The following is a 20,350-nucleotide window of genomic DNA, read 5'->3' as shown; positions in this document are numbered from 1 at the left end:
TTTCCCTTGTTTAGGCTATATCTACACTCAGCAAAGCCACCTTGTCTGAAACACTGGGTGAATAATACACTGGCCCTCAGGCAGGGCAGCTTTCCAGGCACAACACATCTGTTTGCAGGGCATGCAAGGCTGTGTTAGCTCAATCTCCTTCACTCCTAGCCCTCCCAATTAGGAGATGGCATATGCAGGAGATTCCTTGATATATCACCAATAAAGGTTCTTTTCCTACCTTCTACCGAAGCTCCTGCTACTCTCCAGGGAGTAGGTTTGAAGAAGAGCCCACAGAGGGTGCCCAACGTTTCTGTGGGCCAGATGAGGAACCTCTGCAGGCTACAGGTTCACCATCCATGCTTTTTCTGACTTGATTGTGGCTAGTGTTATGCTCTCCATACTAGTTCTGGATTTTCATTTGAAATTTGTATGTTTGAATTCTGTTTTAAATTGAGCTATTCCAAGACACCTATAGAGTGAAATGGAAATAAAAAATCCCTCCAAATATTGTTGGACTGCAGTTCCTATTATCCCTCACCTTGTTTGCCTGGGATGATGGGAGCTGCAGTCCAACATCATCTGAAGGGCCACATGTTCCCCATCTGAGTTATTATGAGGTAACTAAAAATATAAATAGGATTGAATGCAGAACTAGATATACATAGAGTAAACCTATTGTAATCCTTGAGTTTTAGGTAAGTTGTAGCTAAGTTAAATGCCATGGATTTCAGTAGCTCTGATTATTACCTAAGTCTACATTCATTCTATGGTAAATAAATGAATGTTTTACATATCTGTTACTGGTATCAACTGTTCTGCTGGGAAGTTGATGTAAGTATCATTCATTCCATTGGAAATGCTCCAACATAAGATTTATGAGTTGCAACATCATTACAAATGATTTATTATTTTTTATTTTGAAATTTCAGATAGAGAAAATGATTCTAGAGTTTCTGGAACAAAGCAACATAATGAAAGACTTGAGTTGGTGAGTAACTATTAGCTAAGAAAATACCAAAGTAACAACTTTTTAAATACCCTCAGACGCTGTGTAATCTGCATAAGTTAATTTCCTCTGTTTGTTTTTCAGATCATGCATAGCCTTTTTTCCAAGTATGACAGAAGTCTCAAAGAGAATAAAATGGACACACAATCCGCATCAAGAATTGAGGATGTGTGTTCAGAGACTCCCAGCAAAATTCACAGTGAGCATTGGTGTTTTACTCACCATCTTTTACTTCTGTCCCTTTATTTGTTCTTTACTAGCTATTTATATGTTGTTGTTTGAATAATAAAACAAGTTTTCCTTCTGGGATGTGTCCAGCTGCATGACCATATCATATATATCTTGCTTTAGTCCTTGATAACAAACAGGTATATGACATTATTCACTGAAACAAAATAAAATGCTCACCAGTTACATAAGATGACTTCAGGAATATACATCAAGAAAATGTACAAATATCAAAAAGAAAAAAACCCCAAGAAAATCAGTCCCATTCAGTCAGTCTTCTAATAATTATGATGCTGGGAACAATTGACAGCAAAAGGCGAAGGGGACGGCAGAAGATGGGGTTGCTAGATGGAGTGACTGAGGCAGTGGGTGTGAGCTTGGGTGGACTCCAAGGGATGGTGGAAGACAGGAAAGCCTGGAGGAATGTTGTCCATGGAATCATGATGGGTTAGGCACAACTTGGGTTAGGCAATGGGTTAGGCAACTAACAACAACAAAAAAACTACATTCATTAAATTTCAGGTGCATCTATATCTGTCACTGTGTCTGTCAAAAATGTCTGACCTAGAATGTTTCTAGTTCTGCAAACCCTGTTTCCATGAATTAAAAAGCAGCTGGGAAATGCACATTGTTCCTAAAAAGTATTAAAATGGTTTTGTTTTGTTTTTTGAAATGAGTATCTCCATAACAAAACTTAATCAGTTTAAAGTACAGTCCTGGCAAGCAGTGAGAGGAATTATGGTGCTTTTCCTTCCTGTTTCTTCTATTTAGCATTTTCAGTTAGTTACAACTATACTACTCAACTCATAGAATCATAGGAGAGTTGGAAGGGGCCAAGAAGTCCATTGGGTTCAACCCCCTGCTGTTGCAGGACACCAATTTACACCATCCCATTCCACTCAAATGGCTGTCCAGTTTCTTTTTGAAGGTCTCTAGTGTGGAGAGCCCATGATCTCTCTAGGCAACTGGTTCCACTGTTGTATTGTTGACAGTGAGGGACCTTTTCCTGAAATTTAGCCTGAACCTGGTTTTTCACAACTTGAGTTGGTTATTCTGTGTCCTATACTCTGGCATCAGCAAGAAAAGATCTTGACCTTCCTCTTTGTGACAGCCTTTGAGGTACTTATAGAGTGATACCGTGTCTCCCTTCTTCAGCCTTCTGTTCTGAAGCCTGAACATGCCCTGTTCATTCAGTCTCTCTGCATAGGACAGTGTTTCCATTTTTGTTGCCCTCCTTTCTGCATCTTTCTTGAATCTTGGTGCCCAGAATCACCAACTGGTAGGAGGGAGAAAGAAAAAGCTTGTTGATACTGCAGATAGTGAGCTCTCCCTCCCTGCCCCTCATCTGCCCTCTCTTCTGCCTCCCAGCTGTCTTCTGAAGTTGTTGCAACCTTACAAGAAAATTTACCTCAGTAATTTCCACAAAAGGTATGAGGGATGCCTGGATGGGAAATCAATGTCCAGCTATCCCTCATTGTTAACTTTTGTTATCAGTTGGTGCTTCAGATACTTGACTTTTGTCTGGCAATATTTGACTGGTCGAGTAAATGAAGGATGGGATCCAAAAAGCTGCTTAGGCTCACACACAACATTAGTAATAGCCTAGTGAAATTATATTTTTGTTTGTTTTGTGAAGAACTGGCCCCCTCCTCTCATATCATATTACACATTATAAGAGCCAGTATGATGTAGTGGTTAAAATGTGGGACTGGGGCTCAGGATGCAGGAAAATTAGAAAAGGTCCAGAGGAGGGCAACAAAAATGGTCCAGGGTTTGGAAACAATGCTCTATGAGAAGAGACTGAGAGAACTGGACATGTTCAGTCTTGAGAAGAGAAGACTGAGGGGGATATGATATCCCTCTATAAGTACCTCAAAGGCTATCACAAAGAGGAAGGTCAGGATCTCTTCTTGCTGATGCCAGAGTATAGGACACAGAATAATCAATTCAAGTTGTGACAAATTCAGGCTGGACATAAGGAAAAGCTTCCTCATAGTCAGAGGAATACAACAGTGGGACCAGCTGCCTATAGAGGTGGTGGGCACTCCTACACGCAAGACGAGACATTAAAAAAGAAACTGGACAGCCATCTGAGTGGGATAGTGTAACTTGGCATCCTGCAACAGGCAGAGGGTTGGACCCAATGGCCTTCTTGGCCCCTTCCAACTCTCCGATTCTATGATTCTATGTCAAGAAAAGTTCTGAAGGCAGGCTACCATCTATTGTGAAATGGTCTACCAATACTAAAACTAGAGCCATGAAATACATTAATTCTAATCAGAGATCACAAGTTACTGAGCACCACTTCTCCAGAAGAATTACCAGTTTCAGAAAACCTTCTGGTATCTGTTATGATTATTGGAAGGTCCCAGCTTTAAAGAAAGATTATGAGGCTGAGCAGACTTCTTTTGTAAATGGTTGAGGCAGTATTCTTTTTAATGGAAAACACAATTTGAACAGAATTCTCAAGTCCACAGCTATTTCTGTCATAAATACTTAAGAGAAAATGGTAAAGCTTCCTTTGACCTTCTTTTAGGTAAGGTGCTAATTCCAGCTGGTACTGATGACAGCAGACTCACAAGGTCAGGCCTAAAGACCATAAGTTCACTTTACAATTTGAAAAAGCGACCCAAAAGGTTTATTTACACAGTAAATAATAGTCCAGTTTACCAAGAAGACAAAACTACAGAGGGAGATGGATCTTCTCATCTTATGCCAAACTGTGCAGATTTAAAATATTGCGTGTCTGAAGCCATCAGAAATGAAGGTACAATGGTTATATTTGTTTTTAAAATTCAGATTCTAACACCCATACATCTCTATACTTTTTGTGTCTTTGCTGTGAGACTCTTACCTTGGCTGCATAGAAAACAAGATTTTTCTGGCAATACAGTACCAAAAGAGTAGAATATTTACTTTAAAATTCTAAATAAAAAGTCAGTGTTTAAATTTTGTAAAATATGTAAAAATATTAATAAATCTAGTAGCAGAAGCATTTCAGACATAAATATAAATTATTAGCTGCATCTTGACTTGTAGTCACAAGGAATTTTAAAAAATAAATTTAATGTACTAGAGTAGTCCTAAAAGATCAGTGCCTAATACATACCTAGTGTCAAATCCTATGTTAATTAATTGACAGTTTTGCTGTGCAGAAGGGAGACAGTGTGTTACTTTCCACATGTTGTTCAATTCCAGTTTTAATAAGCAGCCTACATTCAACCATGTCATAAGTGGTTGAGTGTGGCAGGCGAATTAGGAGTACTGGGCTGTTTAGTGGTTAAATGAGCTAGCAGTCAACCTATGGTTTGTTGTTGAGTTAATCATGCTAAACAACCCAGCACCCCAAGTTTGTATGTCATGCTCAGCAACCTATGACCCAGCTGTTTGTAGGTTAATTTAAGGCAGAAATTGCTTGTACACTGCAGCAGTATGCCCACTGTAGCAGTGTGCCCACCGATTGTGGGTAAATTGTGAATGAACTGGGTCAATGTGAGGGAGGGTATGTTTAATATTGGTGTAATTCCAACTAACATCACTTTATGGTATTTTTCCTTTACAGAGAAAACTGAAGGATTTTCAGGTGCTAATAAGCCCAGTATTGAACAAAAGCAGCATGTAGGGTCTGGGTTTTTATCAAACACTACTCTTATGAATGTTTTCCAGGAAACTCCATGCAATGAAAAGTCAAGCACAGAAAGTGGTTTTCCATATCAGTCATCAGTAGTTCTACAGACTGACAGGAAAAGAGAGAGAGTTATGCTTCCTAGTCATATAGCTGCTGATCCAGTAATAGAGTCAAGTAAAAACAAGTTCCATAAAATGAGCCAGAAGGACACCTTGAATAGAGAGAGAGGTAGAAAATACAACCATCTCACAAACTTCAGTTCATTGCAAGAAGTGGTTTTTGAAGAATCTACATTAGCAGTGCAACCATCAAAACTTGGAAATAGTTGTTCTGTCTTGGAATTAGCTACACAACATTGTTTGGAAAGTAACACTCCAATGACTGAGCTTGGGTTTCAGACAAAGAAAATACTGCAACCTACTACAGTTGAGTCTTCTAAGCTTATAGTACCTGAGAAAAATGTAGACAGGAAGCAGTTTATACCAATAATCTTAAAAGGAAATACAAATGATAGAAAGCAAACATGCTTGGCACATACAAATCATAACAAAACCCAGTGCTTTGGCACTTTTAAAACGGCTTCCAATAAACAAATAGCACTATCTGATAACAACAATAGAAAAAGCAGATTGCTGTTCAAAGACATAGAAGATCAATTTCTTGAATGTTTTCCTGGTGAAGGAATGAACAGTATTTCAAATCAAAATGTGAAAGAGAATGTTGGCATTTCTTCAGTTGGGAGAAATGTGTTGAATGAAAACTCATCTAATTTTCCACATGTTTCTGATTCGCTGATGAACGGTACTCAGTTCAATGATACCCAAAATATTTTTCCTTTTCAGAGTATAATTAAAAATCAACAACTTGAAGGCAAACAAAATTTAACAGCAAGCCAAGAAGCTGAAGTTATTGAACTTTCTAATATACTAGAAGAAACCGGTAGTCAGTTTGAATTTACACAGTTTAAAAAACATCAGAATGTGATGTACAATACTTGTGAAATGTCAGGAAGCTTTAGTAAAGATGATTTAAATTCTGAAGTCTGGAAAGATATTGATTTTGAGGAAACTTTTGAAAACAAAGTTCTAAATGGCAATGATCTTTCTTCTGATAAGCATATGGGAACAACTGAGGAATGTAAGATACAGGCAGAAAGTAGTAAAGAGATTGTATCAACACATTTATCAAGCAGAGAACGGAACATAAATTTTCCAACTATTTCTGTGCCTTTGCAGCATGATAAGGGGGACTGTAATTCAGCTGGAGGCAAAGAGATGAGCATTTCTGATGAGATTATTAACAGAGATACAAAATTTGTCAGTGATCTGTATGTAGCAGATGAAATGCTTATGCCACGGAAGCCAAATGTTCAACGTGATTGTTCAAATAGTTGTAAAAGTAATTGGAATGATTCCAACTCTACAAAAGCAAGATGTGAGTGGCATCAGATTGCGAAAACAGTAGATGCTGGATATATGATGAAAAATAATACAATTAACTTTGTGAAAGAAAACATAAAAGATTTATCAAAAGTAGCAAAGTATAATGGAAGCAATGTTATTCAGATTACTAGTACTACAGAAGTTAACCTAAAAATTGTTAAAAAATATTCTGTTCAGATGACAGCAAATGAACTTTCATCCACTGAAAATAATCACAACTTTTTAGTGTCACATCACTATGCAAACTGTGGAGAAGCTGCATTTAATTATAATTTGTCTGAAACTTTATCTGATCTAACCTGTTTAGCTGAAGTTGCGAAGACTGAAGAAAAAATAACTTTTAATGATGCTGATGAAAATCCAGATCAGAAAAAGGAAAATGTAAATAATCCAGAGAGTAACTATTTACTACAGAATTATCACACTGTTGTCGATGGGAACATATTTGCTGGAAAAAATAAAATTCACCATTCATTGGGTGGTTCCTGTATAGAAACGTCATCTTCCAATGGGAATATATTTGTGAGAAATGAAAAAGAAGATATCATTTCCATGACAAAGCACATAGACTTAAATCAAAATGGACACTTCTTTGACACCAACCATCAGAAAACCCCTGAAGTCAAAAAAAAACAAGCCAGTGCTTTCCATACAGCTAGTGGTAAGCAAATTATGCTCACTGATGAATCTTTAGCTAAAGCAAAGCATCTTTTTTCAGAAGTAACTGATTTCCCAGACAAAGTGGATGATGTCACACCTAGCATTCACACTTCAATAAAACAGAAAGTGAATGAGGAGATTACCACAGTAAGAAAAGAACTTGGTGAAGCAGCTCAGAAACATGGAGAAGTTCTAAATCCTGAAGATAATTTTGAACATTCTCTGGATCTATTTTCAAGCACTGTTAGAAATACTGAGAGTTTTGGAACTGTTAAAGCACTCTCTTTAGAGGTGAATGCAACTGAATCAAAGAAGACTCAGACATATACAACAAGCAAAAAAGGCATTTCAAAAACTGTTTGTTTTGATTCTGATGGTGATCAGCATTTATATATTGAAGAGTCAGGTACGTGCTCAAAACAAAATCTGAAGCACTTGTCATCTAGAGATACATGCAATGTTTTAATTACTAAGAATAATAAAAAACTTGCTTCTTTGGATCTAACTTGTAATGCCACTTCAAAAACTAGTTACTCTGATTTGGAAGGTGGGAATTCTGTGTTGCACCATTCACGTGATGCATACAGTGAAAGAAATTCCATCCCAGAGGATTTTACCTGTATTTTTGAAGGAGAAGCTTCAACCAAAGGTTTTAATGTAGAAAACAATGTTAGCATTTTTAAAGAAATGCTTAAAAATGAAAGTTGTATGTCATATATACATCATTCAAATCTGTTGGATACCTTGGATGACAATAACTTACAGAAATACTCAATTAGTGAAGCAGCAGCCTCAGCTTCAAAACCATGGAAAGCTAGACCAGTTGCATTCAATACAGCAAGTGGTAAAACTGTTGAAATTTCTCAGGAAGCATTAAAAAGGGGCAGACAGTTGCTTCATGAAGACTGCTGTGAATCCATGCAACAGAATATAACATCCTACTCAAAAGCAAATAATTCTAACACTTCAGAAAGTTGTCATGATAACTTAGGCAGCAGAGAGTGTGTTACTACTCCCGGTTGTTTGAGTGTTAAAACAATTCCAATGGGATCTTCCAGTGCACTCCACTTTTCAAGAGTCAAAGAGTCCTGTGAAGATGATCAAGCATTAAAGTGTACTGGATCTATGTCCTTGAACACTGTGCCTGAATCAAACTGTCAGATGAATAATAAGGCTGAAAGACAGACCTCTGACATGCTAAACTGTATCAAGTCAGACTTTGCTACAGGTAATTGTGGCCTTTTCTGCACAGCAAGTGGCAAACCTGTACAGTTATCTGAAGAATCATTAAAGAAAGCAAGACTACTTTTTTCTGAAATTGAAAATGAATTGCCAGGTCATCAGAGCCATGTATCAGATTGTGCAGTATCTTCTGTCAAGAACAAAGCAACTCCTGTGGAAAACAAGCCAGTCCTATCCCAAGAGAAGAGATTTCTGAAGAATGAAGTAAATTCAAATATCCCTTATGGCTTTAGCACAGCAAGTGGAAAACAGGTTCACATCTCTCAGAAGGCTCTCCAGAGTGTTACGGGACTTTTAAAAGAATTTGATGTCAATAGTGATGGTTTCTCTGTTGATCAACCGGGGCAAGGACATAGTTCACCCATTAAAGCCCCTGCTACAGAAGCTACAGTGACTGCTGATACTACTTCAGATTTCAAACCACCAGCGAAATGTCATGTACTTTATTTAAACACAAAGAATCCTAATGAAAAGAAGGCTTCTAAAAACTCATTGAATGTTAATATACCTACGCACGTGCCCCATACTGAGAAATATAAGCAGCTAGTGGAACTGGAAAAAAACTATGCAACAAACTTTAATACTGTAACAAAAGGAAATCTGGATTCTCACTGCTCTGTTTACACCCAAATTCCAGAAAAGTACTTGGAAATAGAAGCTTCAGAAAGTGCCAAAGCATTCATGAAAGATAATGATCTCACAAATTCAGAAGTACAGAAAGATAAAAAAGAATCCCTCTTAAGTTCTGAGAGAAGTTGTGATTTTTTATCATGTGCAAGAACTGGAAAAAGATGCATAGAAGGAAAGAATGTGTTTGGTAGGTATCTTTTATTCGAACCTGATTCTATGTTTTTTCATAGTAGTATAGCCATTGACCTCAGTTTAATTTGCTATAAATCATTGCTTTTAGGGTGGACAGGATATTATATCAGATGGTAAATGGTTTCAGCCTCACATTTACAAAGATAATAGCACTGGTAAACATTTGCTGATTCTTCCTTGCAAATGGTTCCCATGCCCTTCATAAGCTTTATGAAGGACACATGGAACTAAAAAGAGGATCTGTTGCACCACTGGAGTTGCAGTCTTTGCACATCTTTTACTTTTGTGGGTTAAGGGTAAAATGTTCTCTTTCTCCATGAATTAACAAAAGTCAATCTAAACATTTTATTTTACTTTGAAAATTAGGGCTTTACATAACATATGTTAAACAAATAGAACACCTGCATCAGGACCTGCATCCCAGTAAATTAGGAATGATGTCTTCATTAAAATCATAATGAAGTACTCACTGAATTAAATTTTGGTAATGATTTCCATGCTACCAAGATAAACTTCTAGATTTAACATTACAAGGGCCTTTGAAAAACCTTTACTTGATAAAATGTTTTAGACGCATTACCTGAGAGAATAAATTATAATGGCTAACTTGAGAAATGTTCTTGAGAAATGTTAGGTTAGTCATATATTAGAATCAGTAAGAACTAGATTATTTAAAATCATGGATTTCAGATTCTTTAAAATGACTTTCCAGCATTTTAGGTTGTCTTCACAGGGGCTATCTAATGCTCCTATATTTGCAAAAGTAATCTCCATCAACTGAAACATAAAATATTTCCAATGGTGACTTGGCAGTAGGACTAAAACATTAGTAAGCTTAAGCCTGATGTTTTCAAAAGAAAGCATTATAGATGAAGGGAGCTCATTTGAGAAGAACAGGACCTTGAAATTTGTACCACTATCTCATACAAGTAGTTTTAATCTTTCATAACATGAACTGCTATAACATTGAGCAGAATTCTATATTAAGCATACATTTTCAAAATACTGTATGATCTTTGCTTTTCAGGAGAACCTCCTATTAAAAGAAAATTGCTGTATGAATTCAATCAGTCAGAAAGGTCCAACAGTCCATTTTTGAATGCCTCAAGAAGTACTCCAGATGGTAATTTTGTATTTTAGCTTTCTGGCAGTTATTCAGAATTGCCAAACATGTAGTTTCAGTTTTGTAGTTAAAACATGTATATATATATATAATGAAACTTGATCAATGTCTATGTGAGCACTCTATTTTGCATACTGTCCCTACCATTATGAAGCTACATGTCTTGTATATATAAAACTGCACTGATGCTTGACATTTATATTTTACATTTAAAGTGTTCAAAGTACTGCATATACATTGTCTCAGCAATAAGGAAGCAGTTTACTGATACTTATGTGCTACTGTGACCTTATGGGCAGGCAACAAATACATGATTTTTTAAAAATATGCTACATGGTAAAATGTAGAGACATCTTCTGTACCTGTAGACGTGTACAAAATAATTTATTTTGGAAATGCATCTTTTTATGTTGGGATGAGAGAGGCTGCATCTGCTGACATCCTTGAATCTACTCTACTTTGCACCTAGTATTGCAATTCTTTAGAGAAACCAGTAGAATTCTAAAAACAAAAGCTATGGGCAAAATCCAACAGATCTTTATGCCTCTGTCAATTCTTGTCCACAGTCAGGACCTACAGTTTGCAGTGCAATGATTTAGTGCTGTGGGGAAACCAGAGATTAGTGTAAATCTGAGTTTCTGTAATGGGACAGGTTAGTAGAGGTTGCATAATGAAGCTCCATTTACTTGTTGCTTTTATGAAAAGCATTTCTATGCATTTCATGGTTTTCATCAGAGAAATGGTATAAATCTTGATTGCACAGGTGGTGCAGAATCCACCTCTTTTATAACAGAAGCAGTGTTGGAGAACTGGTAAAGGCATAGCGTCATTGGATTCTGCCCTATATTTCCAGAGGAATAGTTTGCAGCCTTAATAGAGATGTGAAAACCAGGGGTTGAAACCAGGATTTGCCTTTCACAAGAGACCTTCCGCAAGCAGAAGTTATCTCCACCAGATATTTGGGGATCTCCTCCCACACCTACCACAGCTCATTCCATTCAGTATGGTCTTCTGACTCAGAGTATCATTTTCATGAGAATGGAGAAGCTGATCCAAGAAAGAAAGAAAGAAAGAAAGAAAGAAAGAAAGAAAGAAAGAAAGAAAGACAGACAGACAGACAGACAGACAGGAAGAAAGACAGACAGACAGACAGACAGACAGACAGACAGACAAGGAGAATTTACTTTCATTAGCATAATTTATCCAGTGTAAATCTGGATCCTACCCTACATACGTGATTAGTTGCCAGCACCCAATTCAGAGTGAACTAGAGAGTAACAGATCAATGGATTCATTGATCCCAAGTCAATTGCAACATCTCAAGTCACATTGGCAAGGATGGAAGGAGTGGAATATGATTCCCCTCTTTTCATTATACTGATTCAACATTTGTTTGGCTGAGGGGCCCACAATGGACTCGCTTTGGGCTTTCTGTCTACTATGACTGGTGGGAGAACTGCTAGCAGACACTTTCTGCCTGCCCACATTCACTGCAGATCTCTGCTACAGAGCAGCTTTCCTCTATAAACAGCAATTGCCATGGAGCTACCACTTCTGCATCCTAATCCTTTCCAGACATCAAGAAGGGTGGGTAATGGGTGTTTTTTTCTGTATTGCAATTTGGTAATAATTTTCATTAAAAAGACTAACTTAAACAGATTTCACTAAAAATCTGAACTAACTCTGACCAGAATAATCATAGGACATTAAATAATCATTAAAATTATTATTTTAATTCAAAAGTTAATGTAGGAGTATCTCTATTGAAATTTACAGTATTTTAAAAGTCATGAAACTTACTTGGATATACAAATTGTTCTCCTTTAGGTACAGTGAATGACAGAAAAAAGTTTACCTACAATATCTCTTTAAACCCATTAATCTGCAGTCCTTTTAGGTAAGAATAAGCTATAATTTCAGTCTCAATACCTTTTTACCCATGTGTGCATAGCATGACTTCTTTTCTCCAAACACAAGTTCTGTATACTTTAACTGTATCCATTTTTAAGTTCACCTGAGTTTCAAAAGCAGCCTATCCTGCAGCATATAAAGCTATGGGACATGTGGAAAAGAACATCAGCTGCCTTTTTTATCACTGAATTCTCTGGCTCATAAACAAATAACAATATTTTAAAGTCATTCAGCATGCTTCTCATGATTTGGCTTGACTTACCAGATTGTATGCACTTCGTGTAACATGATTGGTTAAAAGTTACCCAGCGTGTGTAATGAAGTTCAATATAAAAGCCAATATAATACATTCCAAAAGAAGGTTAGTGAGGGGAGCCTAATGTCATTGTTATAGCCTTGCCTTTGATTAGTCTATGTAAGATTAGGTAAGTGTTACAGTGTTAATTTAAGAACTGCAGTGTTTATTAATGTAAAAAAAGACATCCTGCACAATGAAATAGAGGTGTGTAGTACTTGCTTAATCTGTGATTGCCAGGTCAAAGAAGAGTAAAATAAAAGGACTTTTACTTGAATTCACTGTATAGCAAAATATTTTCATATGTTTAGCTCTGCAAAGAAGAGCAAGAATTTCTGAGTGCAAACCTTACTGTTCCCAATCAAGATTTTGAACGGTATAAAACTGATAGATTTCAGCTACATATTTCAAAGTAGTCTTCAGATAAATCAGATTTATTTATTTGTTTTAGCAAAACCTCTGCTGATGGAACCAAGAAAATGGAAAATTCTCATAGAGCAAAGCAAGCTGTCAAAGTCTTTGTGCCACCTTTCAGAACAAAATCAAGTGCTTCTGAGAATGAAATAGGTAACAGCAAAGAGTCTGTCGACAATAGAATGGAAGAACTTAATGCTGAAAAGGTTCATGAAATCACCAGTGAACCTGTAATGGATACTTCCACACAAATAACAGCTGTAGGTTCAGAATGTGAAGATACATATTCAGGTATGTTGGGTGTTAATTTCCTGGGTTTGTGTGGGCAAGTGTTTGGTGAGCATTAGTTATTTACTGTGAACTTTTATTAAGAAAAAGCCTTGGTAAAGATGACCTCCTTAGTAGCTGGTGTGGTTCCACATATTGCATAGGCTAAATTGTAGACATTTATAGATGGTATGTTCAACCTGTTCTAGATAGGGGTCTCCTTCCCAGGCGCTTGAAGGAGTCAGCTCATAGCTTGGGGGTTCTCCTTCAGCCAGCTTTGTCAAGTGAGATTCAGGTAATCTCAGTGCCACGGAATCTGCCAACTTCAATTTGTAGCCCAACTACACCCCTATCTGGACAGTGATAATCTGACTTTAGTTGTCTGTGCTCTGGCAACCTCTAAGCTAAATTACTGCAGCATTCTACATGGGGCTGCCTTTTTGATGGTTCAGTAGCTGCAACTTCTGCAGAACATGGCATTCGGATTGATAGCAGGGACCAGAAATTCTGAACATATAACACCAATTCTAGCCCACTTTTGTTGGCTGCCTATATGCTTCCAAGCCCAATTCAAAGTACTGCTTTTTGACCTATAAAACCAGAACTGCAATACCTGACAGAATGCTTCCCCTTACATATGAACCTACTTATACATTATATTCATTATCTAAGACCTGCTTCCAGGTACCTCCTCTGAAGAGGCTCAGGAATAACAAAGGAGAGGGCATTCTCTGTGATGCCCCCCCCCCCGGGTGATCTACCTAATGTCCTGAGTCTGGCTTCACATCATCATCGTTAGCTTTTCAGCACTGGACTAAGACTATCACCTTCTCCCAGGCAGTTGGCAGCAAAATATGAGGGATTAAAATATATCTTGGATTTTTCTTTTTGTTTAAAATTGCGGTTAGTTATATATATGCCTCTGTATGTTGTATGTTTGTATGCATCATCAGAGTTAAAAGTGTAGAATGTAGAAGACAACAGAGGAAGCCCATGTGGCTCCACAGACAGTTAAGTGACAGTCTGAAAGGTAAAAAGAACATGTACAGGAGGTGGAAACAGAGCCAGGCTCCAAAGGGCCAAATAAACAAATAGCAAGGAATTGCAGGGACAGCATCAGGAAGGCTAAAGCAGGAAATGAACTGAGACTAGCAAGGGATGCTAAGAACAATAAAGACTTCTTTAGATATATCCAAAACAAACGGCATGTGAAAGAGAAAGGTGTCCAGCTACTTAAAGTAGATGGCAGAGTGATAATAGACAACAAGGAAAAGGTGGAGGTGCTCCATTCCTACTTCGCCTCAGTCATCTCCCATAAGAAAATCTACAGCAAAGAGGAAGTACAAGCTGAAAGTGAGAGATGACAGCCCAAGATTGACAGGCAAATGGTTGAGGAATACCTAGATGTTCAAATCTCCAAGACCTGATGAACTCTATCCCAGACTCATAAAAAAGCTAGTGGAGGAACTCTCAGAACCACTGGCTAAAACAAATCTTGGAAAACAAGAGAAGAGCCAGACAATTAGAGAAGGGCTAATAATGTCCTCATATTCAAATAGGGGAGAAAAGATGAGCCTGAGATCTACAGACAAGTTAGTCTGACATCAGTCCCTGGAAAAATTCTGGAGAAAATTATTAATCATTCCACAAGCACCTTGAAAAAAAATGTAGTGATTAATAAAAACCAACATGGATTTATCAAAAAGAAATCCCATCAGACTAATTTAATCTCATCTTTTTGACTGGGTAACCTCCGAAACAGAGACAAAGGGAACACTGTGGACATGATCTACCTTGACTTTAGCAAAGCTTTCAACATAGTGCTCCACAACGTTTTGATAAGCAAATTTGCAAAAATGGACTAGATAGGAAAACTATTAGATGGGTCAAAAATTGGCTGCTAAATCAGACACAAAGAGTGCTTGCTAATAGCACTTGCTCAAACTGAAGAAGGGTAACTAGTGGGGTGCCACAAGGTTCAGTCCTAGGCCCAGTGCTCTTCAATGTATTTATTAATGATTTAGGTGAGGAAGTACAAGGAACGTTAATCAGATTTGCAGATGACACAAAACCGGGTGGAATAGCAAACACCCTAGAAGATAGAATAAAGATCGAGGGCAATCTTAATACATTTGAATACTTGGCTGAAAGCAACAGAATGAGATTCAAATGGGACACGTGTCAAGTCCTCCACCTAACAAAAAGAAACCAAATGCATTGATACAAGATGGGGAACACTTGGCTGAACAGATCTGAAAAAGAAAAAGTTGCTATTTTTGTGGACCACAGGCTAAATATGAGCCAACAAAGCAATGTAGCTATGAAAAGGGCAAATGCTATTTCAGGATGCATTAATAGAAGTATTACTTTCCAAATCATGAGGAGTAATAGTTGCCCTATACTCTTGACTGGTCAGACCTCATCTAGAATATTGTGTCCATTTCTAGGCAGAAGAAAAATGAAGAAAAATTGGAAAGGGTTCAGAGGAGGGCAAGAAAATTATCCGGCGTTTGGATACATTGCTCTGTGAGGAAAGACTAAGAGAACTGGGCATGTTCAGCATTGGGAAAATTTGAGGGGGAATGTGATATTACTTCCAAGTAACTAAAAGGCTTTTAGATCTTTGTAAGCTGCCCAGAGATCTTTGTATACTAGATGGTATAGAAATTTAATAATGAAATTAAATTAAACTTGGTAACCTCCACTGAAGTTTGTGCAATGCATAAATATCATGAAGGAAGTAAGCATTGTTAGAATGATGTTGTATAGTGCTTGTTTGGGCCTCTACTTGTTTGGTTGTGGCTCAGTGGTAGAGCACATACCTTGCAAGCGGAAAGTCCCTGGTTTAATCCTTGGTATCTCCAGGTAAGTATAAAATGCACGTGTCTTGATCTTGCTGTCTGTAAAGCCAAAAAAAAGGACTAGCTTATCAGTGATAGTCATTCAGTAAATATTTGTTACATGCTATGTACAGTGATCTTGTAATCAAAATAATTTATGACTGTTAAAATGATTTCGAATGGCATTTAAAGAGATGTCTAAAACGTGATACTATTCTTAAGAAAATAAGAACCCTGTCTGGTCTAGCAGTCTGTTCTCATAGTGTCCTTGCAGATGTAAGTGGAAAGCCCACAAACGGGACATGAACACAACACCACTCTCACTCTCATGTGCTTAGAATTTCTGTTTTAAATTAAAGAATGGTTATTTAGGCCTTAATGTGTGCTTTTTGTAACAGATTTAAGAAAAATGGTGGAAAATCTTCGCTATTCCAGAAATCTGCAAGAAATGAGAATTATGAAGAAACAAAAGCAAAGAATCCGCCCACAACCTGGCAGCTTGTATCTTGTGAAAAAGTCAGCCTCTTCTTGCAGGATTCCTCTGAAAGTTGCAGTAAAGGAAAAATTGCCTCATGCTTATTTCAGTGAACAGGTACCTCCACTGTACACCCTAGTTTAAACAGTCTTGTCTCAACTTAACCACTATACATCTTTATGTTGCAACTAATCCAACCAGGAAGACTTAATTAATTACAGCTTCCCATTTCATCCATACTGGGAAATTATGGTTACCAGTTCTGGTGAGCAGAACAAGGCAGTTTGCCAACCACATTTTGAAGTTGGTTTTAGGAGGCTAGTTTGATGCAAAACTAATAAAAGTGCATAAGGTCACATGATTAAACCACCATAGTTTAAATAACCCATGAATTTAAAGTGTTGTATGTGCCACTTGTTTAAAGTGACAATGTGTTCCAAGTGCTATTAGCCTAATTACCCACTTTTGTTCAAACTGGAGTAGTCTCTTGTTTGAAGAGAAAGCAGGCCTCAGATAATCCAGAATCTTTGCTGCTTTTGCTAAGCAGCTCCAGGCAGGCACTGAAGACAGTTGCCTACAAAGTTCCCAAATTATACTTAGGGGCAGGTGTCACTGCATGTCACCCTCTCATGCCCCAAACAGGGCTTGGTGAGGTAGTGCATAGCAGAAACACCCATTCATTTCAGTTGGTGAGCACTTCAGAGTGAAAGTGGCCCTGTTCCTGCTTGTTACCATGTGCTCAGGCAGCCCCTATTGCAAGCAGTCTTTGTCTACTGGGATCATCCCCACCTGCTGTTTCTCTCCAGCATTGTTGGAGAAGAAATTACCATTGCTGCACACTGTAGTGATCAGCCCTTTTGGCTGACAGTGGTGGCAGGAGCACTTTTCCAAAATGAAAGCAGGGAGGAAAAGTAATTTGGTGCTCCCACTGTATCCCCTGGGATATCTGTGGGAGGACCAAGGAGAAAAGAGGAAGCACTTTATCTCCCAGTGTATCTGATTCTCTGCCAGGTACATTGGGGTAGGGTGGATTATAGGTTGTACTGCATAGCTTTTATGCAGTGTGGTTTATTATGTCATGTGATTCTTCCTATTCTCTTTATCTCCTGCCCTCTTTAACTTTTTTCTTGAATTGCTTGATCAGACAGGCTTTCTCTGTCTCTGGGCCAGTTTGAATGAATGCCACAGTCCACTGTGATTTAGTTGGATTATTCGTATGAGTGACAAAACAGCCACACCCTTAAAACATTTCATGTTTTGTGGGTGGTTAACCACACCAACACTAACCCTGTGCTGGGTTCAGGCATCACAATAATGCCACAACTACTGTAACTTGGAAATTCCCAGCGACTGTTGGCAATCATTACAGTGATGGTGCAGTCCTGGCCTCTGTCCTTCTGCCAGTCCTTCAGAACTGATGTTATATTAGCCCATATAGTGGTTTATCATTAAATGTACATTCTTTAAGCTCATGTCCTTCACTTCCTTCTCCTCCACTGGTCCATCTGCAAGTAGAAACTCAAACACTTTTCCTTCCAGTTTCAATTATTTTATTTATTTATTTATTTAAAACATTTCTATGCCGCCCCATTCGCCAAAGCCTCGGGGCGGCTCACAAAATAAATTAAAATATAATACATTAGAAATATAAAACAACAATGTAAAATAAGTCACCCTGGCCAGATAAAATAAGCAAATAATATTAACAATTAAAATGACATTCAAATAAAAAGGTCTTCGCCTGGCGCCGAAAAACAAATGACAGCACCAGGCGGACCTCTCTGGGGAGCACATTCCATAGATTGGGCGCCACCGCAGAGAAAGCCCTCCTCCGAGTACCTACCCTCCTAATTTCTTTCACGGAGGGTTCCCGGAGAAGGGCCTCTCCCGCAGTTCTCAAGGGGCGGGTGGGCATATACGGATGTAAGCGCTCCTTCAGGTTACCAGGACCCAAGCCGTTTAGGGCTTTATAGGTCATCACCAACACCTTGAATTGGGCCCGGACTTCAATGGGAAGCCAGTGAAGCTGATGGAGGACTGGAGTCATGTGAACATAACGTCCAGTCCCCGTCAGCAGCCTGGCAGCTCTATTTTGAACCAATTGAAGTATCCGGACCGTCTTCAAGGGTAGCCCCATGTAGAGCACGTTACAGAAGTCAAGGCGGGAAGTCACCAGCATGTGTGTCACTGTCGCCAGGCAGCCGTACTCCAGGTAGGGGCGCAGCTGATGGATCAGCCGAAGCTGAAGGAAAGCGCTCCTCGCCACTGCTGTCACCTGAGCTTCCAATGAAAGCTCTGGGTCGAGGAGCACTCCCAGGCTGCAAACCTTGTCCCTAAGAGCGAGTGCAACCCCATTCAGGACTAAGTTCAATTCACCCTCTCCGAAGCCCGATCCGCCAACCAACAGGACCTCCGTCTTGTCTGGATTGAGCTTCAGTTTATTGGCCCTCATCCAGCCCATTACCTCGGCCAGGCACCAGTTCAGTGCAGCCACTGCCTCACCTGGATTGGTGGAAAACGAGAGGTAGAGCTGGGTATCATCAGTGTACTGATGCTTCCGCAGCCCACACCTCCTGATGACCTCTCCCAGCGGTTTCATGTAGATGTTAAACAGCAAAGGGGACAAAATGGACCCCTGCGGTACTCCATGGCATAGCTGCCATGGTGCAGAGCCATAGTCTCCCAGCACCACCTTCTGGAATCGTCCATTGAGATAGTGGAACCATTGCAAAGCAGTGCCTCCGATCCCCAATCCCGCTAGCCTATTCGGAAGGATACCATGGTCGATGGTATCGAAAGCCACTGAGAGGTCCAAGAGAACCAAGAGGACACACTCCCCCTGTCCTTCTCCCTGCACAGGTCATCGTACAGGGCGACCAAGGCAGATTCAGTGCCGTACCCGGGTCTGAAGCCGGACTGAAATGGGTCCAGATAATCGGTTTCATCCAAGAGAGCTTGGAGTTGTCCTGCCACCACCCGCTCTAACACCTTGCCCAGAAACGGGATGTTGGCCACTGGTCTATAGTTAGTGGCCATCTCTGGATCCAGTGACACTTTCTTCAGGACCGGTCGGACTACCGCCTCCTTTAAAGGGGCAGGCACCCAACCCTCCCTCAGAGAAGCATTAACCACTTCCAAGATCCAGATCCCAATCCCGTGCTTGGAATTATTTATTAACCAAGACGGGCAAGGGTCCAATAGGCAAGTGGTGGGACATACTCATCCAAGCACCTTGTCCACATCATCAGGCCGCAATAACTGAAATTCATCCATTAATTTTGGACCAGACGGCAGCATTGGTGTCTCCCCAGAAACCTCTGATTCACTAGTGGTGTCCAGCTCGTGACGAATCTGAGCGATTTTCTCCCTGAGATGCATGGCAAAGTCGTCACAGCGGGCCTTTGAGGGTGGAACCAGATCTTTCTTAGGACCTGGACGAACCAGGCCTTGCACCACTCGAAAAAGCTCCGCTGGACGGCATTTTGAGGAGGCAATGGAAACAGAAAAGAAACTCTTTTTCGCTGCCCTCACCGCCACAGCATAGGCCTGATAGTGGGCTCTCAAGTGTGTTCGGTCAGATTCATCCCGTGATCTCCTCCACCTACACTCTAGCCATCTCCCAACCTGCTTCATCGCCCACAATTCAGGTGTATACCAAGGGGAAGAGTGGGCTCTGCCCGGTGGGAGAGGACGCTTAGGAGCGATTGTGTCCACAGCCCTGATCATCTCCCTGTTCCACAGTTCGACCAGAGCCTCGACAGGAGCACCAGACTTGTCAGCCGGAAACTCCCCCAGGGCCTTCAGGAATCCATCTGGATCCGTCCGGCTCCGGGGGCGGACCCACACAATCGGGTCCGCACCCTTGCAGAGGGAGAGGTCGCTCTCAAGCACAAACCTCACCAGGAAGTGATCTGACCATGACAGGGGAGTCAAACATAAATTCCTCACCCTCAGACCATGCTCTTCCTGCCCCGTCGAGAAAACCAGGTCCAGAGTGTGTCCACGT

The 20,350-nt window shown here is 39.6% G+C and overlaps 1 protein-coding gene across 4 annotated transcripts in view; it reads left to right on the top strand.

Moving 5' to 3' along the window:
- The window catches only part of BRCA2 (BRCA2 DNA repair associated), a 73,072-nt gene that overhangs the window by 35,445 nt on the left and 17,277 nt on the right, over positions 1-20,350 (top strand). For all 4 annotated transcript variants that reach the window (XM_044441620.1, XM_044441619.1, XM_044441616.1 and 1 more), the window contains 8 exons: positions 921-979; positions 1,082-1,196; positions 3,762-3,992; positions 4,788-9,014; positions 10,047-10,142; positions 11,970-12,039; positions 12,800-13,053; positions 16,268-16,461. In XM_044441620.1, the coding sequence (XP_044297555.1) occupies positions 921-979; positions 1,082-1,196; positions 3,762-3,992; positions 4,788-9,014; positions 10,047-10,142; positions 11,970-12,039; positions 12,800-13,053; positions 16,268-16,461 (5,246 nt within the window). The remainder of the gene's footprint in view (positions 1-920; positions 980-1,081; positions 1,197-3,761; positions 3,993-4,787; positions 9,015-10,046; positions 10,143-11,969; positions 12,040-12,799; positions 13,054-16,267; positions 16,462-20,350) is intronic.

This window comes from Varanus komodoensis, unplaced genomic scaffold, assembly GCF_004798865.1.
Source record: "Varanus komodoensis strain SLA01 unplaced genomic scaffold, ASM479886v1 scaffold4, whole genome shotgun sequence".
NCBI classification, from domain to species: domain Eukaryota; kingdom Metazoa; phylum Chordata; class Lepidosauria; order Squamata; family Varanidae; genus Varanus; species Varanus komodoensis.
The sequence above is the reverse complement of the archived record's forward strand: the minus strand, read 5'-3'. Positions and strand labels throughout refer to the sequence as shown.